The 26,296-nt window shown below is 41.0% G+C and overlaps 2 protein-coding genes across 17 annotated transcripts in view; one reads left to right on the forward strand and one right to left on the reverse strand.

The window, feature by feature from the left end:
- LOC111248236 (uncharacterized) overlaps positions 1–18,394 on the reverse strand; it is a 53,057-nt gene extending 34,663 nt beyond the window's left edge. For 4 of the 6 annotated variants that reach the window (XR_002672544.2, XR_002672709.2, XM_086977746.1 and 1 more), the window contains exon 1: positions 16,737–18,392. Coding sequence is in view for 4 of the 6 variants with exons in the window: in XM_086977746.1 (XP_086833872.1) it covers positions 16,737–16,795 (59 nt within the window). In the remaining 2 variants the exon portion in view is untranslated. Of the gene's footprint in view, positions 1–16,736 lie in introns of all 6 variants that reach the window. The other 2 variants (XM_022803257.2, XM_086977747.1) reach the window with 2 other exon arrangements.
- LOC111249780 (acid-sensing ion channel 4-A-like) overlaps positions 1–26,296 on the forward strand; it is a 70,651-nt gene that overhangs the window by 13,900 nt on the left and 30,455 nt on the right. For 2 of the 11 annotated variants that reach the window (XM_086977748.1, XM_086977749.1), the window contains exons 1-8: positions 18,836–19,226; positions 22,058–22,256; positions 22,706–22,832; positions 23,356–23,629; positions 24,101–24,305; positions 24,805–24,917; positions 25,099–25,257; positions 25,859–26,132. In XM_086977748.1, coding sequence (XP_086833874.1) covers positions 22,248–22,256; positions 22,706–22,832; positions 23,356–23,629; positions 24,101–24,305; positions 24,805–24,917; positions 25,099–25,257; positions 25,859–26,132 — 1,161 coding nt within the window. In that variant the 5' untranslated portion in view covers positions 18,836–19,226; positions 22,058–22,247. Of the gene's footprint in view, positions 1–18,835; positions 19,227–22,057; positions 22,257–22,705; positions 22,833–23,345; positions 23,630–23,954; positions 24,306–24,804; positions 24,918–25,098; positions 25,258–25,858; positions 26,133–26,296 lie in introns of those variants that run through there. The other 9 variants (XM_086977750.1, XM_086977751.1, XM_022805365.2 and 6 more) reach the window with 8 other exon arrangements.

Raw genomic sequence — 26,296 nt, forward strand, 5'->3', positions numbered from 1 at the left:
CCATTTGCTTAGGTCCTCGAAGACGCCAACGACACTGGGTGGTAACGGGAGCATAGCAGTTCCACCGACGTTGATTATTACGGCGACCAGCGTCAATGCACGACATCGAAAAAGAGATTTCTACCGAAGCCGTTCGCTTCAATGGCAGTACCAGCAACAGGTTCAACAACGGCAATAGCGCCTGCCCGATTTGCCAGATATCTACCGGCTTCTTTTCAGCTAGTCGGGCCATACCGGTTACTGGTTTATTGCTGGAGCTTGCTGCTAGCAGCCAGGGTGATCGACTGAGAATAGGCCGAACCAGTGGGTGCTAACGCGTGTAGCTGTCGCTGATACCAGCATAAACTATACTACTACTGTTATACAAACGATATTATGACGATAACAAGGGCTAATGGCCATCTGCAGACGAGAGATGGACACGCAGACAGGCGGGCTTCGTAAACCGGTAAGAAAAACAGGTTTGTCTACTGCTACGACCATATAATTGTTAGATCTATACGATTATATTACGTTAATGCTATGGCCATGCCCTAGAAAATGTCGTTAGGCAGTTACTTAGGAGAAAAGTTACTTTTGACATAGATTTGCTTTGGAATTACCTGATATTACCTTTAAGATAAGCAATAAGATAAGCAATATGATAGAAACAACCGTTTTGTGACCTTGACATATTGCGCCGATAGTGAGCATCGCCAGGGGCCATGGTATAACATATTTGAATACTGAGTTTTATATATCTATATATCGTGTAGTATATGAGTCGGTAACTGGACAGAGGGCAAAGGAAAGGAAAGGAAGGGCATGACAGACAACCTATTGGAAAGTATTTTTTACAGTGCATCTCTACCTATAGATAATATTACATACTTGATATGATAATATTACAGTACTTTGCTAAACCCAGCTACGTCATAAACCACGTCATGTAACCGTAAACTGCCCTAATTCTAATATATGTCTGTTTTATATCGGACCTATTCTGTTTCCTTCTATAGGAAAAAAGGTATGGATGTTATGCGAACATACGCCACGGGAACACTTTAAGGTGTGACTTCCAGCTTCGGATAACAAATCCATGTGGCTCCCGTTCACTAACAACCATAATTCGACGACGGAAACACTCGTATTGTTCGATGATGTCGACGAAAGAATTACACTGAAGATCGACGCTCGTCAATAAATCACTCCCTCTATCAGTATCTACGTTTAGTATCATTTGAGGTCTGAGTTCCCTAGATTGGCAGTGTGGTTAGCTGGTTGTTGAGAGTCGTATCGTACAATCAGTAACTGCACTGCCTCTTAAAGGAGCTCCCGTCAACTAAATACGATTGAGACGAAAGTATAGGCGCGCACGGATGTCGATGCGTCAGAAAAAAAGCTCTGAGGTGATGATCGAATATTGATTCATAACTTATGTGAACTGAAGATTATAGTCATCGTAGTAGGTGTACCAGCGTTAAACGTAAGCTGTTATTGCCAACATTGTAGACGGACCTATACATGGAGAAAAATGCCACTATTTAATATTACCACGGCACTATGATTACGTACGCGTTTCTACTTTAGGCGTATAAGTCCAGTGTTCCGTATTTAACTGCACCTCTGTATTGAATTGTATGGTATGTAAATCGAAGTCTATCAAATCTAACAGGCCCATTATTCTATGCTCGCGTAGTGACACACTATTGGAACCCTTTATCGAACCAACCCCGTATTATCGTATGGATTCTCTACTAGTAAACTGTCATAAATTGGTAATGGCTGCACAAATAGGTACTATACGAAAAACGTGTGCGTGCTGTTTATCCACTGAACGAGATGATTCAGCACTTTGCCAAGAACCTCTATATGCTTTCACAATGGTAGGCGTATCTCAATAAATACGTACTCGACGAGCATATGTTCCAAATGATTAGGAAAATACCTGTGAACACGCATTCACGACGTGCAACACGCACGATTTGAAAGTAAATATATGAATAATCTTCCCTTATAAGAAGCTACTTTTGGCCATCGTCATAATATCAAGTTAGTGGAGCCGGCCATTAAATGAGACCGGTCTCAATGGTCGTGTAGACAATTCATCTACCTTTGAAAATTAACAGTACTTCATAAGTACTTCATAATTGAGATTAGTTACGTTCGTATATATGAACAATAACGGTAAAAACAACAACAATGTGCTAGCTTTGATCAATAAAAAGCACGTTGCCCGTCAACATATTTATACAAAATATTTACGTGAACCTTAAATGTTCGTTAGTGAACTTTCGACTGATGAACAAATCGATTAAAATGAAGACGTGGTCTATTGAGTCGTTTTGACTTAATTACGACATATCTAAGAACAGATTGGATTCTGAAACGCCGGCAGTCTGAAACCTCCGCTATGCTGTGAGCTTATCAATAACTGCTCCTGTATTTCGAGAAAACTACTAAAGACCTGTTATTTGTGTCGATGTTATTTCTATTGCCGTCGTTGATGGGCAGCCATAGCGAAATCGTAACGTGTTATTGATTCTCGTATCACAGTTACAGTAATTCAGCGAACAATTAGGCCGAATAGAGTAAAATAGTACAGAGCTTGTATCCGATGATGTTCAGTAATCGCATGTATTTTATAGTATGTACTTGCACTTGTTTTATTACATTTGTCGTGCAGTGTGTATTATATAGGGTCAACAGCTACGATAAATAAAAGCCACAGCCACAAAATCTCCCCGGTACGACCAACTTGTTTTTCAACTGCTTGCTCATGACTAGTCATGTGCAAACCTGGCGACCGACAAATGACTTCAGTATCTCTCCACGGTCGGAGTTCTATCATCTATACAAAAGGACTAATACGGGCAGTGCACGCCCAGTAAGTGGAAAAAAGTCCTCGGCGAATCTCAGCATAAATTTCTCAATACTGATTACCCAATCTACATCATAAAACAATCCAAAAGGTTTCAAGGTTACGTTGCTACCCAGCACAACCCCCTCATCGTTATCGTTGCTTTCTGACTTCCATAGCTGTTCGTTTCCCTCTTAATCAACCTTTTACTAAGGTCAGAGCCTGTATCCCCTTCAGTGCTATTACCAACCGGCGAAGCGGACGCCGGTTCTACTGGCTGTTTCATCGATGTCACCTGCTATTCGTGCTAGCTGCTTCAAACCGCTAACCGCCGACAGACTGACCATACAACCGCACACATACTCAATTTTCACCCCTTGTGTTGGTCATGCAGCGCTGGTCGTTTATAAATCGTTTCCTACCTCTGTGTTTCCTTTGATCTCAGAGCCACTTATTCAAAATTTCCCGCCACTTACTAGGTTAAGTAACTTTCCTGCTTTGGATGATGGCACGATCTGTACAAAATATAATAATAGAAAGCCCTAGTAGGGAGGAGTCGAACACGCCGAACGTCGCGGTTTTGAGCCTCATGGGAGAAACGAACTGATAGCTAGCAACTGCTGCTTGCTAGTTACTAAGCTAAATACATTTAGTCATTTGTTGATTATTCGTGAAAGTCGACCCGACGCTGCACAGGCCCATTTTGGATGCTGCTACTGCTGTTGCCATTAAAGATGTGTCGCGTTTTTTGGATGACCGTATCAGTTCTTTGATAGTATGCCGTTGTTTGGGTCGGCAGGCAATGACCGTGACAGGCTAGGATAGCCGGCAATGACTTCTAAAATGACTAATCAAGTTATTTAAGGCTAATAGGAGAAGTGATTATGCGAAGGGTGAAAGGCCACGATATTTTGCTATTGTAGATGAGTTGTAATAAGGTAATGACTCAACTCTTCCGTGAAACGTAACCTTAGAACATTACTCCGCACGTGTTCCTTATCTTACGTATGATCCTAAGAATACAACGTGCAAAGAACATAATTATTTTGATAACAAAAAAAAATCTAGGAGCTGACGTATAACCACAGAGTGACACCGAAGCTACTCAATGAGTATATAGAAATTCTCACATGGCTTATTTGCGGTTGCGTCTAATACGTCTGTCTGCAACTGGAAAAGGATTTGTTTTCATACGTAGCTCCATGACCTAGAGTTTTTCCATCAATAGTGTATTGGCTGCATTAGGGCAGTCGAGCCTCGCTTAAGGCAGGCGAAATCAGTGTTTTAGCGCTGCATTTTCTTTGAGGGAACTTGCAAAAGAAATCTGTAAAAACGGTGTAACCGGAACTGATGATAACAATGTGGAGGACGCCAGTTACTACTAAAGCAAGCTACCAGAACATTGCATGGTGTTGCTACAATTGACGCGACAGCTGAAATCATACGTAGAGTCGTAAAACAAATCATACATTCATTTACAACGCGTATTTTTCAAGGAACATCATTTTATTGGCTAGATTTAAATTCAACGAAGGAAAGTTATCTATTTCATGGTGCAGTGGTAATATGAGTAACGAGTTATAGGTTAAGACCTCCATTTAACTGTTTCTTCTAAATCTATTAGACAAGAAGTATTAAGTCACTTAACTTAGCTGAGATAAAATAGAGAGGTCAAAATTTATAGGAGGTTTAATGCATGTGAAAATATAGCGCTTTGTGCGATTTGAAAGAAAATATCTCTTTAATCGGACAGTAATAGTATGTTTGCTTGCTAAACGTCTTCATTAATACACGTCGAGGGAGAAGGTTAGCTTTCTTGAAAAAGATGTGTATTTGCATGGCTTATGGAAGGAACGACGCAGAAAATAACTTTTGCCCTTGGAGCGTATTAATTCAACCGAAATGATTCGCATGTACGCACCTGGATATACCAAGTGTCGCGGCATCCTGTCCCCCAAGCAGTCAGATCCAAAGATACAGCCAAAATCTGACTTCTCAACACATCTGTATTCCACATATCTTCGGCTCACTCCTACCCTATTCTCCAATGATAAAATATAGATTTATTCGGACTATTGTTGTATTTAGCCATTCAGCCGTTGAAGATAATATTACCCTAACAACAATGTACTAAACAACAATGTGTAGAGCATGTGACACATGGGATCAGATAGGTAAAAGATAGCTTCGTTATGTGTTATCTCTCTACGATGAAATAATCGATTAAAGATATTGTTGTATGGTTATTATCGTTATTTTTTTAGGGGTTGAGAGCACCGACTTCCATCAGTGATTGTTTTTCGATTGTTGACACAAATCCGAATAAAAAGAGCCTATGCAACGTCTGCACAATATGTATTTCAAGGTAAAAGGAATCTACGAATTTCTGCGGTTAGCTATTGAAACCAATTAAGTGAGACAAGCTCATCTGAATTTGGACTCGTCTGGAAGACGGCAATGAAAACGGCAAGTCTTCGGTGGGACCGTCTTGTGTCATGGTGAACATATGCCATTACGTGAGGTTAACTGCTGAAGCTTTAGTAGAATTCCCAGGTATACTGGTTACGAAAGGATAATCAATTCAGTCGAACAGCGACTGCTTCAGAGGTCCACAAACTGATTTGGTTGAATGACAAAAAAAAGCATTTGGCTGAGGGATCCTCTTTAAAAACACGGGACAAATCCAAGTGGATCTCAATTGCAACACCATTGACCCGTAGTTCTTTATGGTTCAAGGGTTATCTGTTAAATATTTCATTTCAGCTCGTTGCTGCACAGTTGGTGCTGCCAAGTCGATTGGTAATTGAAAATCGCTCGTATAAGATCGAAAGGTAAACAAAGTTGAACGTTTTGTTTGTTAGTGTTATCGACCGATCTTGCCACTGGTATCTGCAATAGCATAAAGGCGCGCGCCATGCTCATTAATTTCTTCAATTGTTCACACAGTAAACGACTTCCGAATGAAATACTGCTACATATGTAGCCATTTACTATTCAGAATATAGTTATGCCAGATTTGACCAGAATGCCTTAGCGATAGCTCAGTGTTGCACTCTTTTATATTCAAGCTACCGTTTGATTGCGGCATTAATGCATTGTTGGATTTAGTTCGTTCTTCAGCCACCAGGGCTGTTTCGTACCAGCTGATTAATTAGTATACAAATGCGATGTGTTGTTCTCAACCTATTTCGCTACGGATGGCTGTTATGAACAGATGCGGTACCATTCGGAACCAAATGTTCTCGGAGCATTAGATCACATATTGCTTAATTTTCGCATGAAGCGATCACTTTCATTTTAGTAACCCATTTCAATGGGCTATTCAGCATAATTGGAATGAAATCATTTAGAATATTCCGTTTTGTCTCTCCGTCTTTGAATATTGTTAAATTTATCATCATGTTTCATCGCTATTTTGCGGTTATTGACAACAGCAAGGGATTGCAAAATAAACCAATAGAGAACAAACCCACAATTAGCAATCGCACTGCTAACCCAGCGTCTGCATTGCTGACCTACGACTATCCGTTCGAAAAAGACACCATCCATTACCTATCTTAGCAAATAAATTATCCAAAACTAATTACTCGATAACAAGATGCATTCTTTCAACAGCATACCCTTGTCCCTCTAGACATACGCTGGATGGGTACGCGTTTATTAGATTGGCGACAACATGTCGGTTGACTGCAGAGCCACTGAATTTATTAATAAAAACTACAGGTTTTGCTGGACACCGACAGTTCGACCCCTTGTTCGGGACTTAATGTCTGCTATATACGAATCACTTCGCATCAGCTACATGCTATTTACCTTTAGTATACATAAGGTGCAAAAGTAAACTTGCAGGTTAAACGGGCGCCGTTTCAACTGTTTTTCAAAGCTTAACTTTTTCTCACAGCAAGCTTAAACCCTTTTGGTTGGTAAGCCCAGTCTTGCCCCATGCTGTATATATGCTTGAATGATACAATAATAATAGCGCCATCACGCAATGGATAAGGAATACAACGAAAGGCTCCTTGAAGGAACAAGGCTTTTCACGTGGCCGTAGGCTTCGCCTTGCACGCAGCACTTGCCAATTTGACTAGAGGAAGAAACATTGCCGCGTTCGCATATGTTCACGAGCCATGAAGCAACTAACTGACGCCGGCAAGAGGTCTTACCGCGACGTCCTTGCTATAAAAGTACCCTGACGCTCAAAATGGCCAGAATGCATGAGTAGTCGAATAATCGTGAATAACGTGAATATGCATTAACACTAGTTTATCAAAAAAGTACTTTTTTACACCGAAATGTGAGCAATGTTATTTCTTTTTATTTTACAATATCACATGAATTAATTTACAGCTAGATTTATAAGTATGCGGTATTTTCGCCTGTTTCCATTTTTTTTTGTTGTGACACCATAATCACTGCATAATTTCGGCGGTTTCTAGGCAAATAATGGTCACACAAGAGTTAATTGCGGGTCTCCATTGGACTGAAATCTACGCTGTTAAGGAAGTTCTGTGGGGACCAAAACAGTCCGATGGTATAGAATTCGAGCTATACAGTAGTTACATTGAAATTTACTATTCAAGCTCTCTAAATTTTCGCCGGATTGCTAAAGATGAGATGATCTAACATTGTTATGATGGGAGACGACGCCTTTTCTGTTCTTTAATTCCGGTCGCCTCTCTTAATGGCTTGTTGTAATCTTGTTAGTTGTTGGCAGCACAGGGTTGAGTCAATCGTTTTACCAGGCGACAGTAACTCAAAATATACTTTCTGATCCGGTTAAACACCTAACATCACTTTCTATGGCGTCAGTTTGGGCTATGCCACAGATCGTAGAGCACATTTTCTATTTGCACGTATTGTCTATGTGGCCCGTTTTCATCACCCGTGATACACCGCTTTAAAAATGGCTTGATTTCGTTGACTTTACAGTTGAGTTCCACAAATGGAAATACGATAAAGTAAATTACCTTGCGTCAATTCGTGTGGTACCGAAACATCCAGGCTTTTCACAGCCAGCCTTCTTCAATTGATTTGAAGCTGTTTGATCATGAACGTCTAGTTTCGACATGATCATGGGTCTTTCACAGCTATTTCATCAGTTTCTTTTTTGATAATTGGTGTCCATGATATTGGGAGCTTCTGTCATTTCGATCGAAAGCTGTTACGATCGCCCTAAGTAATCTCAAAGCCAATTCCTTTGTGATAATGCATGGTGATCACAAATAGCATAAATGTATATGTTGATCGTAATAACATTGTGAAGTATATCGAAACTATGCTCATTTTTAAGGCGCTCTGAATAAATCTCAGCTTTCAGTTAACACCAACGCGAATCCGACTTAATAATATGTGGCTTTAAGTCCATTTAGATAGATAGATAGGCCAATACTTTTTTACAATACGGTATTCTTAGAGTATACGTGCTTTTACAGGTATGTTTCAGTGCATTAAATTGTGCAATGATGTGCGTGTTTTTAGCACAATGCATACAGCATACTGTAACATTTGTTGTCTCGATGCAGCGGCTTTCAACCTAACCTAAGGCTGGAATAAAAATACGAGCGTTTCTTGACCCACCACCACACAACTGCGGCGAACAGCTTCCGGAATGGTTACACAGTCTGCGTAACGGCGTCCGAAATTCTATAACGGGCAATTCTCAACGAACAATAGGAGACTAAAATTGTTCGGCCATTTGCAAACAACCCAAACATAGAATTCAGGTTTATTTCTGAGAGAGACTGGCGTTTCTCCGACGAGTGAAAAAGTAACGCTTTTCATGGCTGGAGACAACCTTTGGCATGATTCAAACAAACGACTGACTTGTATTTTTCAAATAACAAAAACGTTAGATAAAAATGAATGTGAATGAATCATTACAAACATGTATTTATAATATGACATGCGACGAAAGCTAACTAAGAACACTAGTTGTGCTTTTTTTCACCTACTTATTTACTCAGAGGACGTTGGGTTGTTCGACCACAGGTGGATACAGACACAAGGTGCTGTCACAAATCACTCCTTCGAATGCTAAGAATAAAAACTGACTTAAATTCTAATAAGAGTATTTATATTAACTAAACATATATGTATGTATAGCTCAATGTTTACTATATATATATATATCACAAAAAACTTTTGCAAATACACTGAAACTAGGCCGGTGTTACATGGGCTACATAGTAATTCATTACTTATGATGGCTGAAATCGATCGTGGCGGCCAAATCGGTATTCAATTGTTGCACTAGGTATCAGATGTAGGCACAACATGGACACCTAAATTAGCACCACGGATACATTGCCCACAAACATACCTATGAAACATGTCTTGGTTCAAGAATAGTCGCGAACCCTGCTATCTGGACATTTCTGGCAGTCACGCGGAAACGCAAGCGTATCGACACTACAGCGTTACGTGGCCCATTAGGGAGGTTCGCATCGCTTACCAGGTCGGCTCACGAGTTTTTCTGAAGTGACGCCGTATGTAGTCGCGTCTGGTTCCGTTTCGTGGACGGTGTATTCCTTTGAGACAGCGTTTCCCATTTTAGCACACAAAAGATAGAAAATAAACTAACCGGCGTGCGCGACGTATCTCATTAAGACGAGATCATTAAGTAAAAATACGCATGCATGACGGCGAGCTTTTTATCGACTAGTTATCATTCGCTGAAGACGCCGGGAATCTAAATTAGAGCCGCCTTTCGACATATAGGGAAAGAAAAATATAGTGTCCAGGGTTGACGCTAGCGGGAAGGCTTAAATGGCACCCATTGGTCAACTGAGCGTTCAGTATGTGGTTTTATCCTGTGTCATGCTAGACATTTGAACAGATTGAGGCACTAGTACTGAGTGAATGATACTTATGATTTATTCATTCTTATAGTTCTGCATCCAGATATGCCGCTAAGGCTGTAAGCCTAGATGAACGTTGGCTCAATGTGTACTTTTGGTAATATAAAGAAAGGCTTTTGTTGGTAATAGCAGAACATTGCTTTAATTTAACTAATCCGCTAAGAAATTATCATAGCTAAAAACAAGGATAACAACAAAGATATGCATAATATACCTGAGAATGTACAAAATAATAAAAACGTTAGTAGAAGGAAACTGCCATTATCATTATTTTTCCAAATCACGTCAACTACTCACCAGAAATAAATACGCTGTCTCGTTTTAAAGTAGAAAAAATAAATAACAAAACAAACGTTATCGAAGTACTGGTAACAAAACAGGGGCGAAAGAGTTTTTTTAAGAAGACACAATCGGCTTAGGAGATGCCGCAGCTATATATTTCGCTATGCTGAGACGCGCCTCTTCTATCGTCCACTACTCGAATCTAATGAAAAACATACATATATCAAACGTGCATAAAGTCGACCTTGTCTTTCTAGCCTTCAGCATACACATCAGAGTCATGTTCGTTACTGGAATGTCGATAGAACAAACGTTACCACCACATCAGTTTACGGAGCCCTCGTTTCCCTTGCACCCTACCATCTATACACGTGACCAGCATGCAAACAAATAGAAACTCGCATTGGCTTGAGGAGTATTCATGCCGATGCCACCGTGGGCCACGGCTATCGCTACTCAACACAAGTGCAAAACGTAACGGTCCAGAAGGGCAGGTAATATTTAAAGATGAAAGATTGGATCTAGACTAATGGACTTTGGGGAAACGTCTGTTAGCGTCAAAACGTTGTCTGTCGTGACAATTATTACCAGACGCTTTTTTGTATAGTAGAACACGATTATACACGCTTTGTGCGCTTAGGATCAGCCATCTCCTGTATACGTAATGTATACAACGGTGCTAATACAGTAGGATACCGTACAGATATATAAACCAGTAGGATAATTAAGGAACTCTCCCCCTCACTTTGCCGTGAGATGGGAGAAATATTAATAGTACGTTGGCCGATGAACCGTGTCGCAGTGGAAGGTGAGGATGTGTGAATGGCTGAATTCTCTTTCTTTGCTCCTAGATTAAGAAAAAAAAAAAACTATTTTCCTTAATGAAGACTTTTTCAAAAGAAAAAAAATCCGCCGATCTCATAGCTTAACGCGAATCTTTTTTCAGCCTTCTTCTCAATGAGAGCCTACAAAGAAGTCAATTTTGTTAAGCATGAGCAGTTTCTTTAAATGAAAAACGTTATTGGAAAGATTCGTTCAAAGCAGACGTCAGCTGATTATTCTAAATTCGCTTGCCGAATCTAGCCGATAGGATTTTCATTCCGGGAAGCTTCTGTTGCATAGCCCACTTCGCAGTGTCGTCCGCTAAACTCCTTATTAAGGTCCGGCACGTCGTTTATAATATTGGCGTTACTATACATGTTTATGTTGTGGTGTGTGTCAGTCACAAATTTCTGGAACATTTTCTGTCCGTTCCTCGGCCGCTGCTCGCAGTAGTGTAGCTGCTTCTACTTTCCACTGGCTGCAGCTTATTTGCACGCCCGTAGAGCGCCGCGTGTCAAGAGTAGCCGCGCGAAACCCGGTTACTCTGACGGGTCGGTGCTAGGTCAACCCACCAGTGAAACCGTCCATTTGTTTTCAGTTAATTCTGCCGAAGTCCACGTTTTAGCAACAGCAGCTGTGATGGCGTCATCACCAGCGTCGCGTATGCTGAAGAAACGCTTAAGAAACATCGTGCTGAATATGGCCGGGCCAGAGACGAAAAGCGGCTGGCTCGGTCTTTCTGGCAGGTTCCTAAATCGCAACGAAGCAACGACAATGTACATGCCCGAAGCACACTTGAGACGAGAAAATATCAAAGCTAAATTGCATTAATAGCGTTCGGGGGGACAAAAGGCCCAGAAAGTTGCCATCTGAAAACAGCAGTTGAATGTCAGTAATAGACCGCTCGTTGGCTATAAAGTAACAGCTTATGCTTAGACCATGAACTGACGCACTAAAATTAGCAGATACTGACTGAATGGGATGCAGTGATGTGGAAAATGACTCCCTGTCTATCCATCTGTGAGCCCGTTCGATACCTTGAGTTGATACTGCGGTGGCTGCTTTTCAAGCAGGACGGTGCTTACCCCCCCCCTCCCTCTCCCCCGGAAACCTACCTGAACTACTCATGAACGCACTTGCTGTCTAGAACAAACTAGAAACGAGCTGCAAGCACACAATGATTTTGCCCAAGGAGAAATGCGTCGTATAATGGGGGTTTTATCAAATTAATCAAAATTGTTATTCATAAAAAGGCATAATCAGCAGCTGCGAAAAAACGCAATCCAGCAAAATTTAATTTAATACGCGCTCTGACCACTTTGATGGTTCGACTCATACGATGGCTGATTTTCCTATTACCATATCACTCGATGCCGTAGCATTTCGAGGTGCGGCAAGGCTGATTCGAAGTGATGCTTATATCTTTGTAGAATAAAATACTTCAATTATCCATAGTATGCACATTCCTATTTTATTTGCGTGTGTAAAACTTGCTTAGCTACACCGCTTTGTAGATATGTTTTCCTCGAAACTATGGGCTCTAATTAAGGGTGCCTTCGGGCATGCATCTAGCTTCTCTGATAGTTCACTGCTGGGCGCGTGCGCCTCTCCAAAGAGCAGTTCCTGCTTATCATTAACATCTGTTCATAAACTAATAGACGTTACGAATAATCATTACACCTACCTTACGTATCTGCGTGCGCGTTGAATTCAGATACTTCTGCGTTCGGTAAATTCAATTCACAGTTTAAGTACAGCTTCGAACCAATACACCGAATGTTTGAAGAATCAGAATGGCAAGAGCATCGACTACATAATACGGCATCAATCTTTTTACCTCTTCTTGGAGAAGATTGATGCGTACATCACGTTTACGGATGCCAGATCTAACGGATCTAGGATCCACCACCATAGGAGACGTAGGCTAGCGTTTTCAAATGTGCATTAATGAAATTGCGTCAAATTCACACGTTCATTTGTGTTTAACCATGCGATTTCTGCTAACGTATTTGTGAATGTAAAACCTAATGTATATACATGATAACATGGGAAGCGGGGCTCCCGCAGTTCAGGAAACGAACAGGATAGCTTAAGAAAGCTTGGCTATCCAACAAATTGGCTAAGTTGCTTATTAAATCTGATGGGGATATGTATAGTTATTGTGAATGCGACTCCCCATAGGGACAGCGTAAACAATCTTATCTGATCAATTATGAAATTACGTGAACTAACACTTCATTCGCTGACCATCAAGTTTGGTGATTGGAAACAGGAACAATAACGGCAGTTGTATTGACTTGCAATTGTCCATACGGATTAAACTGTTGTCATTTCTTTGTAATCACTGAACTCGTATTTAGATAAGGCACTTTCGCCATCTAGAAATTAACTAACGGGACAACCATATATTGGTAGGATAAAAGTTCGGCCCGTGTAAATCGATAGCCGAAATCTTGCAGACGTCAGACAGACAAGCTTAGAACAAAGCGACAAGAGAGTTCATTCAGAATGAGCGGGATCGTATTTGGGAAAAAAAAAAGTGTTTCTTGTACAGAGAAAGGTAAAAAAATAGAGGTAAAACATTTCAATTGAATAGTATTATCATCAATATAACATAGGAATGTAAGAATAATAATCAACTATTTCTCCTCCCGAAGCCGGTGGCGTGTCTGTGAAAAGCCGAAACTTTTTTTTTTGTAATAGTAGCTAATTTCATAATAAAGTTAGGTGACTATATAATAAGTTAAGATAACCACTTCACTGTAGTTCTTCTCGCTTCCTGATAAACATCGCGTCTAAACTACGTCCTCATGAATTTTTTTCGTAACGGTAGCACTTGGTAACAACGAAACACTTGACCTTTATGGCTAATTCGTATGGGGGGGGGGGGGGTGTTCGATTAGGAAGATAATCCATGAAAAACGGTAGACATAATATACAAGTACTTAGCATTGAGATTATCTTTAGTATTAAAAAAATCTCATGATAACCTGTCTATTAGTAATCAATAACAAACGTTAGGCATCCCTCATAGTTGGGTCGATGTGAATAAAAAGCTTTTTCTCCATATAATTTTTTTAGTGCCACTCACTCGGTGATGTTTCTGGAATTAGTACACGCTGATTTTACTTGACCATCCTGACGTCTATCCTGAAATGATACTTGTCTACTGCGTCGCCAAACCACAGTACCGTAGCACCGTATGTAAGGCCACCGAAACCAATAAAAAGGCGAACCGAATTGCGTCGTCGACGTATTTTTGCTCCCCATGGCGCGCCCAATTAATCCTATCATATCCTAGCTTGTTTGACTGCAGATTACTTTTTTAATTTGTCATATACAATCAAATACAGTGGAACATGACAACAGGTTGTACTTTCTAGCGTTTCGCTTCGCGATTTCGCGTATTCGATGCACTAACGCGAAAAGATGGCTTTGCAGAAACACTACTACTTTTTCTAGCACTGAGCGTTTTTCTAGCACTTAGCGTTTCTCTATTCGTTTAGCAGCACGACGTTTTTTACTGCTGTTCTTTTTCGTTATTTCTAAGCAAAAGCCGGCTTAGCGCCGGCAAACATTTTAAATTTTCATACTGCTACACAACTCGCTTCTCCAGTTGTTCGGTTCTGCCCGTCTTGAAAGCCGCCACCATGGCGTCACGGGTCTCGTCAGACCTTTGACATACACTACTACAGTTTAACTCAGACGCGTCACGCGCAGCCGGGTGAACCTTACCAACTAACAATGCTGCTAATAATGACCACATACTAACAGGCTTGTGATAGTTGTTACTTTTTGTCAATTTATTTGACAAAAAAATAGCGCGCGTTTGCACAATAAAACAGAAGGTCAGAAATTTCCACCGGTTCTGGACGCAGCTTACAGTTCGCGTTAAGCGCTAACCATAAGGAACTGGGTAATATACTTACACCTTTTTTTTTTTTTAAATAGATACCGTCGTATGCAATCTTACTGCATTTACTTGTGTGCATTTAAATGTGGTCAATGCTTTAAGGCCAGCATGTGATGCGTAAGCTTAGAGCGAAAAAACGAAAGCCGGAAACATAGATCGTCCAAACTTGTTTTCTATCGAATTTGACATACATCCATATAAATACTAGCAAACCCATTTAATAAGAGGCGTTATAGGCTCTACATGCGTGGCTGCGTCAGTCCGCACTTCTTCGTGACGACTGGGAAAACTATTCACTCCTGCTTAATTCCAGTAACCTATAGTAAATCTTTTTCGAATTCATTATACGGGCGATGCGGTTGAGTTGTGCAAACCGCAATTATGGAAGGAGAAAGAAAATCACTTGGGGGCAGTAAAAATAAAAATGGGAAGCAGAAAGGTGTCCTGCCGGTAAATCAATGTTTGCAAGTCTCCAGCATTCGTTCTAACAGGGAACAAGTATATTCGACAAAACAATGCTGATAAAACGGGTATTGAAATCAAGCTAATAACAAACTATTACCTGTCACTACACAACAGTAAAAATAATATAAAACGCTTTTAAAAGCGTTGCTAGGGTTGCTGGGACAGGGCCCTACAATATAATATTACGTTGTTTTTCCTGCAGTGTAACCTAAACCGCACAAGATCTCACATAGGTCGCACTAGCCCTCATGATGAGATGCGTGTATTTTCGAAATTTACTTGAACCTCTGCATTTTGCCTCAATGGTTTCTCCAAACCGGAAACGAGTATCCGGGATCTGGTCGGAAATCCATCACATAGTATAATCACCCATCGAACCATCGTGCGTATGTTTTTTTGTTCTTTAATATAAACCGCGTCCATTAAACATTCATTCATCCAGGCCGCTGCAGATAAAGTCGGAACGTATTTGCGCTTTGAACGTATGGCACCTTGCCAACTTACTGCTAATATCATGCCATACGAAATACGGCCAGACATTAGTTATCTTAAACAAATACGATTAAATAAAGTGAATAATAATGAGCAGAGTCCAGATAACTACAGGTTCTTCTGTTACTATTGCTTTAGGCGGGACGCCACCGCCTAATCATGCGTCTCCGAGACCGTAAAAATGTAAAAAAGTACCAAATGAATACATGCGTGAGTCGAGCGATCATTATCGATAGCGAGTGTTATCTTCACATTAACTATACATTCGAATACATTTTCATACGGGCGTGAGGTCTGGTGGCCTTGCTAGACTCGCCTACACACGCACTCATCGACCATGAGACTGCGACCTCGTCAATAATGATTCGAGACCTGCTATTATATACGGCAAAGTGCACAAGCGTCTGAAGGTATCCAGTTGAAACTTGGTCTTTTGTTGAATACTATTACTTTCTACTCATGCTACAATAGCTCAGCAGCAGCAGCAGCAACAATTCAGCGGGCATTATCAATTCGATTTTCCAACGAAATCTCCCATCTCCTAACACTGCTTCCGTAAGCACTGTTTCGAAATCCGTTCATTTCGAACGCATCAATGGTAAACTGCTGCCATACCTTGGCTGTTATAATTACAAGCGCTTTTAGCTCTATAGGAATCGAGCTTCCGGTTATAAGATATGAATTGATTGGCGCCTCCCTGCATTAGCCGTAGCTGCTGCAGTGTACAGGACGTTCCATGGTTCATTCGCAGGCTACCCCAAAAAGCATACGGAGTGTTCGGCCATCCCGAACGAGCAACACATGCGGACCGATCAGGACCGATATTCGAAAACGCTTCTACATTGCAACGCATTGGTGCAACGAACTAATTGTTTCGCTTCTTGGTTGGCACCTTTAAATGGAGCTGTTTGTATCGATCGGGAGATTAATTAACATCGATTGATATTGCAACAGTAATATTAAGACCACTCGCCGATATGAGAACTCGGCTGATCTTCGAAACGACGCTAGTGGCAAAATTAAACATCGACCTGGATCTATAGAATGCGAAATTCTAATTACTTACCAGAAAAGCATCAGTAGTAAGGCACAGAGGCCCCGTCTGCGTCGTAGATCCAATCTCATCCTGGTCCCACTATAGATTTGATGGCAATAACCGGGATCACACCTCACTGCGAGCTAGCTTTCCGGTTATTTCAACACTCACTGCGACACATTCACAAAGCAAGGGCTCGTTTTTATGGGAAGAATCGTAGTACACTATACGTTGTGGCTTTTATGCAGCAGCACTTCAACAAGCAATGAGAAGAACAAGTGCTGCTCGTCGTCCCTTTTTGCCGTCCTTAAACAGTTGATCTTGGCGGCGAGAACATTTGAACAACCCCAACTAATCACATGGAAATTTTCATGGCACATCTTCTCAACACATAGCCGGCGCTTCCCAGTATCTTGCTTCGTGTTCGAGAAACGAACGTCGAACCTATTTCCGTCAGATTTCACTGAGTATAATTCGTTGAATAATCCAGCAACACTCAGCAGTGTTTGACTGACGATTGAATTTTGGCGAAATCAATTTTCGAACTGAGCTACCTTAAAGATGAGCTTTGTGTTCATGCTTAGTTTACTCACGACAGATTTCTCACCTTCTATATCATTTTAATGCAGGCAGATAGAGACACAGACGGATACACACACACACACACACACACACACACACACACACACGCACATACATACGCTGAAAGTCTGCCTTTAGCACCAGTGTTGCTTGACGCTCCTGGTTCAATCGAACAGCAACAGCTGACACGGGCTACCTGGTCAGAGAATAAAACTGCAAGCCATCAGACTCCGAGAAGCCGGAAGTGTTCGAGCACCAGATTTTCAAATCGAACTCTAACTCTGACGGTTTCAACGTTTGCCTTTCGGTGACTGCAATACGTTAAGAGTTTCATTGGCACATCCTTGGCCTCTGAGGAGCACTATGTTTAGCTTTATGGTAGATTGGAGAAAAGCATCTTTCTTTTCACTCTGCAAGCTCAGTTCGAATTTGATTGAGTCAAGACAGCTGTTCTAATGATGTAAAGATGTGTCTAAATACGAAATGACCTCATATATTTAATCTGGAGTTTGACAGAAACCATTGAACATGATAGTGTGCTTCGTATCCTCATCACCCTGTCGAAATCTCTGTTGTGGCAGTCCTTGTCCGTATCGTTTTTATCATGCTTTCGTGATAATATCTGCTGGCCACCGCTACTCAGCGTAGAACTGCACTCTCTCGTCTCAGTCAGCGAATACCAGACAATACAAACAGCATTAGCCAGCACTTCGGCTCACTTGGTCGTTCGAGCCAGTCGCCCAGCCACTCAGTGGTAGGCGGTGATACTTTAGCGGCAAGCGGGCGCCAACGCCGAATAGTCCGCACAAATAGTATAGAAACAGCCTTTCACAGCAGAACACTACGGAGGATACACGAATTCATGACGATTTTTACTGCAGCAGTACATTCACGGCTGTTTCTGCTGTATCAGGAATGGGCCGAACACCCGTACTACCTTTGTTACTTGCTACGCCAGACTCCGCTGGAATGTCGCCTATCACTAGCTTCACTAACGCGGACACTCCTCGATGCAATTCTTTCCACTGCTTCCAACTCTGCTTGGTTCACTAGTAGTCCTAGGGCAGTATTGAAACGAACGACGAATAAGCAAAGCACTGTGCTGTAAGATAGCGATCGTGGTGTTGCGAGAGGCGAGCAAGGTCTAATCAGTTCCATTTGGTTTGAATTTGGGCGGGCTTAGGGGATCCATGCTGCATTGAGGCGCCGAAGACCGTTCAAGCGGTCGACGCACGTGAATACAGAAACGGCAACGGGAAATTTACTTTTTTGAATGCTACGAAACGTAAGACAATATGTGTTCCTGCGTGTGGATAGGAGGGCGTGCGGTGTCTTAATGACTAAATGCATCGAACCGGCCAGCAAGTGGATGAACATTTGTTGACTACTTAGAATTGGGGAGAGACCCAGTGTGGGAGAAGGCTTATCGTTCGCTAAGTGGGTAAATGCGGCAAGCATGGGTGGGGGTATTTAGAAATTGGCGCGAAAGAAAGCTAGTAACACTAACAACATGCGAAGTGAATCTATGAAACGGAATTAGGTGATTAACGCATTCCATAATGTAGTGGTAGTTAGATATGCAATCTGTGGAGAGCATGAAGAGAATTAGAATTGCGGTTAGCCTGCCCCGAGTATTACGTGCGCTTCTATAAAATATGGCTACTGCCTTTTGATCGACTGTTGTAAAGCTACTGTATACAGAACTATCGCAGGGTAGTGTATTATAGCTCTAGGTTGCCCAGTGCCCAGTCGCGGTAATAGCTTTGTGGCTTACGTATTTGCATGCTAATCGCCGAGCTTCGAAGTCGGGCACAGACAGAGCCATGGTTCATTTTGTGCTGGAAGCCAAGCGTGCTATGGAATGTCTAGCGGGGGTACCAGACGGAAAAAAAACTCGTGTTATGGAACTCTTGTATGAATTTGTAGCAAAAGTCAAAGGTAATTCAGTTATCTAAAGCATTATTTAAAAGAAAATTGCAACGTTATGGTGTTTCATGAATTAAGGACCGATGAAAAAACGAAACCAAATAGAGAAGTTATTTGCCTGGCAAGCTAGATGTTTATCATTCGATTTCTGGCACAGTTATGATCATCGCCGCTTTTAAAAGCAGTAATAATATGCAATCTTGGTCGGTATATGTTTGTTGACTATTATTATTTTAATTATTACTAATTACTACTTTTGACTGTAAAGAAAGTAGAGTAGAAATATAAATTTCACAAAGCATGCTCATATAATTAACATTTATTATATGGGCCCAAGTTTATACGAAATAATGTAGCGGAACTCTCGATATCGCAAGTCTTCTGAGACCTTCATTATTTGAATATCGGTGCGTATCGACATGTTAATCCATAAGACCTTACGTATGCACGGCCCGACCGCAGTAGCGACAAACGCGTACTTTTCTTTTGATAGCAGGCTTTTGGTTTTTCACTGCAGCATGTTATTCGAGCTAAACGCAAAAAGTAAAGCAACTCCAATAAGGCCCACTCTGACTAACCCTTTTACTATACCGATGCTGTACCGAAGGGTTGACTACGAGGACTGCGTGTACAAAAATGTATAAATAAAAATGATGTAAAAAATTGTAGTGTGTAACGTTGGCTATGAAGAGGATTCTGTGCTAATAATAGATAGCAATCATAGATCAAAACACAATCGAATAGCTTGCAATAGCCATTTTAGCGTATTGGACTCCTTTCACACGAGTTGTAGTGTCCGCCCTAGCCGATCTTTATGAAGAAATATCAGGCATCCTCGCGTTCGTGTTATTCTTGGTTTTTTGTGCTAATACTTCCGAAAGATATTAGCTATGGCGAAATCGTCGTTTTTTTCTTAATTTATCTGCGAACCCCCTGGCGGAGCCAAAGGTGGATAAGGAAGCTCACCTATATATCAATGAAGTCATATAGGTCGCGCATCTAGTAACGGACTATGCGAACACAATGGAACACGTCAATTTTTCGAGGTTTACATCGCAGTGTTTTAGGACGACGGACACGTCAGCGTTCAGACGTGAGGTCCCATGAGTCGACAATGGCTCACCCTGGAATACCATCGTAACGTACAGATTATCCGGCAAGTGGTTTCGTTAATCCGCTTCATTTTTTTAATGCAAATATACTGCACATGTGGAATAAGAAGGATTAAAAAAAGATGAATGGAGTCTCCATGATATCGGTTAGCCTTAGGCTTGTTTGGCAATAGGCATTTTTTCACCGTTACACGCTCGATTTCGAAAAATACTAGGATTTGCATACACTTTGTATAGTAAATATTGAAATGGAAAACAGCCCATTACACAGAAGCATTTACGATGGTAGCATTCAGTTGTCCATCGAATCTTTGTACCCGTTTATAAACGTGCGTCTCGAATATTCCATTTAATTCCACTTGAGGATTCCATTTTTTAGTTCCGCCATTGTCTGCAAGCGATTGCAGAGGAACTGCTTACAGCCATGACTGGCAAGAAATGATTGTACCTCCAAAATGAGTGCGCCATCAGGATTATAATTCAATGTTAAACAACCCCGGTCGATGTTAAATCAATGTATGTCTATATCTTTATTAGGCCGTTGGGAACTAGTACGCGGTAGACCGTTAATGTGAAAATCAGATCTCCAACAAAGGGGTAGTACTGTTGAATGTCGAAGCCATTCAAAACCAAGAGTAGATAAATTTAGGTAAAATTAGGATTTTTGCAGATAACGACCTTGAGTCAATTGTTTCGGTCTCCTCTCTGTTCGAGATAAAAAGCTACAATAAGGTCGACCAGTTGCACGATTTCTATGAGTTATATCTATTAGTTTAAAAGTCTAAGATTTTAGAGCGAATTTATCTGTCTACTCTGTCTATTTGTCTACCTATCTATCGGTAAACCTTTGCTAAAGTAATCATGATTTTTAGAAAGGTAAAACGTTTCATCGCTAACAGTGACTGTAACAATAAGTCCAGGCATTAATCAGCTTTCTGTAGTCCTAATGAAGATAATTTTACGTTGTGGGTATTATGGACAGAATTCTCGGTCCGGCTGAACTCGAAATAGTTGAGGACGATGAGACAGCAGGGAAAGTGCTTACTAAACGTCCATTGCGGGCGTAAAATCGGCATGGTCATATAACGTCTAAACCAAGTGTTAAGCTCATCGTTGCAGAAAAACTTGTAACGTTAAGCAGTGAAACTACGATTTCTGACTCTCAATTGATTACGGCAATGGCTGTGACGAGGACGAGTTCTGCCGATAGCAGTAGTTTATTTAGGTTTGATAAGCGTAGGGGTATGAACTAAGCATACGAATGGCATATTAGGCTATCTAGGTATACAATTTATCCTTATTGCGTATGCTAAGAGGTCGTCTGCTCAGTAATACTGAATCGGTTCAGTGTAACATAGGTCTAATTACCATAACACAAGTATAATGATGTTAATATTCAAGTGTTCGTTGACCGGCGTCAATCGAAGGTGTAATGTGTTTTGTGATACCTTTGGGTTCCGTAGCGGGGTTCAGGCAGTCGCTATTTGAATTCTGCTTCGAACTAAATTTGAGAACACTTAATACTTGGTGTAGTATAAATTGATATTATTCTTGTATTTGCCCCATATTAAGCGTATTTAACGGTTTATCATCTAAGTACTCAGTATTCGCCTGCAAAATAGTCGCCCTTTCTATGCAGACGAAGTTGGGCACCCTGAAATCTTCTGTATGCTTTACTATGATATGCATATATATATATATGGACTGATGCGATCTGTACGTATGATACAGGGCGGACGTGAGCCAATGGACCGCAGCTGCTGGATCTTTTTTTTAGCTTACGTTGAAGATTTCGCTGCAGCAAGAATTTTGTGCATAGTCTAGTCACGTGACTGGGTCAAGCTGATTAATAAACATTTGAAGAAATTAAGGAATTAAATATCGTGATACTACTGTCTCGCTGCCGACAGTCCTGAGAAACATGGAGTTTGTAAGTAGCACTTAGAACTTCTGTGCTTCAGAAACTAGAATATCACAGCGGTGATGAAGTCCTGGCAGAATATCAAACAGCCTAAAATATATACCCAGTAGTTGCGCAAATTTAGCAACAGTGAACTTATCACTGAGAACTAATAGTGTGATAAGACGGCCTGGTTCTCAGCGAAATGCATGTCTTGAAGTGTGGACATCGAAATCGCCCTCTAACTCAATGCATAGTCTATAAACTTCACAGTAATCTTATTTTCCAAACTGATGTCTCGTTAGCGTCAAATATAGTCGATTGCAATGCAATAAAGCAAACCGAATAAGCTTCAATCAAATGATAGTTAGACCTTGAATTATCGTATGAAGTTCGATCAGTGTATAGTGACTTTACGCTCACAGTATTAGGTCATGATAAGCAATGTTTACGAATCCAATGTCCTACTTCTACTCCAGGAGGGAAACTCTGTCAAATGCATGATGGAGCAGATGGAATTGTGCATGTCTGAATCTCATAAAGATCCGACTTCTTTCGAAGCCGAATGGACATCGGAGCGACTTGATGAAATTGAGATCACGAAAGGTCAGGTTTGCGTTTTGCTTCGATAGGACTATCTCAGTTTCGGATTCAGCTGAAACCAGTTGGGGCATAAAGCCGTTAGGGCAGGTCAAAAGCAGGTTAAGCACTGCACGGGACGGTAGTGCGCAAAGTGAAAGAATTTGTTCAGCTTGGCAGCTTCTTAATTTCGTATGATATTAGCTTACCCCCCCCCCCCCCCATGTCGAACTATTAGTGATTGAATCTGCAAAAAATTGGTTAGTGTAACTAGATAAAGTTGTTTGAAAAAGTTATTCATGTTTAAGTATTAATCACATCTACTCCTCATCAACGTATCGTAGCACGCGTCTCGTGTCGCCAGTATCAGGTTTCCGAACGAGATCAGACTACTTAAAAGTTTTCGAACAGAATAGCACTATAAATTATTTACGTGTCAGGTCACAGCGTATTGAGTAGACATAGCGCTTCAACTAGCCGACAATTGAGTCGCCGACCTCATCGGGAACGATTGAATTGCCTTCTTCTAAGTCCATATAGCATGTCCTAGGTGACTGCGTAAGGGACTTCTACTTGACGATGGAACAAGGTACCGGCCACCTCGTTTACCGGTCGGTGAACGGTCGTCTTGGGCGGAGGAGCGCGCTATTCAGTCCCATTAGTGAGTGCCTCGGTAAAGACGAGACACAAACGTCCAGCAGTGCTAATAGCTACTATGCGGATATTGCGACCTCGAATATTACGTTCGGTGAACTCAATGAGGAATTCGCGATGTCCGTAACTGCGCACGGATTTGCCCGAATTGCCCTAACGAAAAAACATAGGTAAGCGGGTCAGTGTTCAATTAATATCGATCTATGAACTGAAGATGGCGTAAGCGGATATACAAAAGCTAACGTACTCATTCGTTGATGCTCTCATGCGTTCCAAGTTACGGTGTTATAAAACAAACCTTTTAATAAATGCACTATGATTTCTATCATTACTATCATTGTGCATTATTTACTTGCTACTGTTTTAGTCGCTATGGTATATTCTATATGACATATACATATTGTTTACTGAAGATACAAAGTTACGATGGATAAGCATCAAAAATAAATAGACCTAAATAGAAACAATTCAACTTCTGGTCGTTCTGTATTATAGGTTGGTTTGCGAAAGAAACACGAATCGGTCCTCAGTTGACGTGTACGAGTTATTTCTTCGCTCGCTTATCAGACCTGTAAAAATCTTCCTAATAGTTGAATCCTGCGTGCCTGTCTCACTGCTGTTTACCTTTGGCTTGGCTTCAGGATTCGGCAGATCTTCTGGATGATCTTTGTCATCTGCGCGGTGTTAGGTTTTCTGTACCATGTGAGTTTCCTTTTAGGGAACTATTTTGACTATCCTGTTTCGACATCAACTGAAGAAATCCACGCAGCCGAATTGGACTTCCCTGCTATCACGCTTTGCAACCTAAATATTTTAAAGAAGACAAAGTTTGAGGCATATCTAAAGGTGCGTTAATTTCCCGATATTGAGCAAAAGCGCGAAGCGAAGTGACCCCAGAGTCTTGTTTTAGTTTGTCTCTGAAATGGGGTTTCTAATTTCGGACGGCCTTGTTGAAAGGGTTTACTTTAAAGCGATTAGATAAACGTACAGATGTGTGCATGCAAAAATTATATTGAATAGATAAACACGCAACTCCTGTCCAGGGTATTGCTAGCACAGTGTCAACTTTTCGAAGGTATGGTAGAATTCAATTTTGCGAGATCCACGTATTGTTGTTTAGGAACGGAATACTGTACGGTAATTTTGCCTGCTTCGTTAAATGTCCGAGAGCCGAAAATCAAAGTCAAAATTTAATTTTCTTTTCTATAATTTTTCAACATCAACATGTAGGTGACACTCAAGTATAAACGGACCTTCAAAGTGGAACGATTTTAGTTCTATATTCGAAAAGTTTATACAAGAGAACGTACCACATGTCTCATATCCCCATGCGTTTCACCCTCAGGATACGATCAAACGTCAAGAAGAGCAGGAAGCGCAGACTTCAGAGATGCCAGATTTCCTTGCGACGACGTCAGCGGCCGGACTTAAGGGAAACGACGAACTCGATTGTTTTAAGTAGATTGACCTCTATTAACGCACCTAGATTCAATCTAAACTAATGGAAAGCTCAAACTTGATTTGCCATCTAATCGTGCTGGCGATTGGACAGAGTTTGGATCTTTTTGCAACCCATTATGCCATATATTTATTCCTCGACTCTTCACTTTTTTTCTACTGATTTTTTATTGCTTTTCAGGACTACTGGCGAGATTGTAAATCGAAGTCGAACTATGGATCTTAGCGATATGTGGATAAATTTGGTGACGACCAAAAAGCAGTTAAAGGATTTTGGCCATCAAGCGGCTGATATGATTGTTCAATGCACGTATTCGTCTAAAGACTGTTTCAACTCCAGGTAACACACATTATTGATTCTGATCACTTTAGATGGGTAGTGACGATCCTTCCACTGAAAATCTAGCTAGACATCTGACCTAGTATTGACTGATCATTAAAACCCAAGAAGGTTATACATTTTTTATAACTTAATCTGCTCGAAAAAAAAAAAAAGAAAAAAAAATATATATATATATATCAGGAGTGCTTAAGTTGCAACGCCAAGAACTTGCAAGCATAATGTGCGCAGTTTTGACTTAGCCACATACTAATTATGCATGTTGTACATTCGCAAGCTCGTTAGTAAGACATATTATAGTAGTTATTAAGTAATAATTAGTGAGGATTAGTGAAAATATAAATTTATCTGCTGTGTCATTCTGGCGGATTATTATTGTCTGGATTGCTGTGGAACGCTGCTGATCTTAACGGCTCTAGAAATATAGCGAGCTGAATTCACTAATAGTTTTAGCCATAAAGTCATACGGGAATTACGATTTCACTTAATTAATTCCGGTTCGATCTATTCAAAACGAAGGTACATCACGTAAGTTCACATTGTTGAGAAATAGGTCTACCCATTCGCCGTATTCTGAGTCACGTGTGCTTTTCTATTTTAGTTCATCGATTGTACAGAATACGCCCTACGAGTCGCCCCGCTACGGTCTCTGTCATAGCCTGACTTTAAATACGGAAGAACGAAAGACGGTAAAAAGCGGAGCTGGCATGGGTCTTCTGCTGACAATCAATATCGAGCGGAATGAATACCTTGACATCGTCTCAGGCGAATATGGAGCGAGAATGGTTGTCCACGCGGTGGGAAGTCGGCCTACCTTGGACACCGGCGGTATGATCCTGCTCCCCGGTAGCAAAACGTACATCGCGGTTAAAATGGTCCGTATAGCGGGGGTCATCAGAAGAGCCTAAGACCGTATAGATTTTGATGAACTCTCCTAGTGCAAAGATATCGCGATGTGCACGCGGCTTTCTATACGATCAAATCGAATTGTGTGTAGCCTGAAAGATACGCATTAGTAAATATTGATAATTTAGAAGTT

The sequence above is a fragment of the Varroa destructor genome, unplaced genomic scaffold, assembly GCF_002443255.2.
Source record: "Varroa destructor unplaced genomic scaffold, Vdes_3.0 BEIS01000001.1, whole genome shotgun sequence".
Lineage (NCBI taxonomy): Eukaryota > Metazoa > Arthropoda > Arachnida > Mesostigmata > Varroidae > Varroa > Varroa destructor.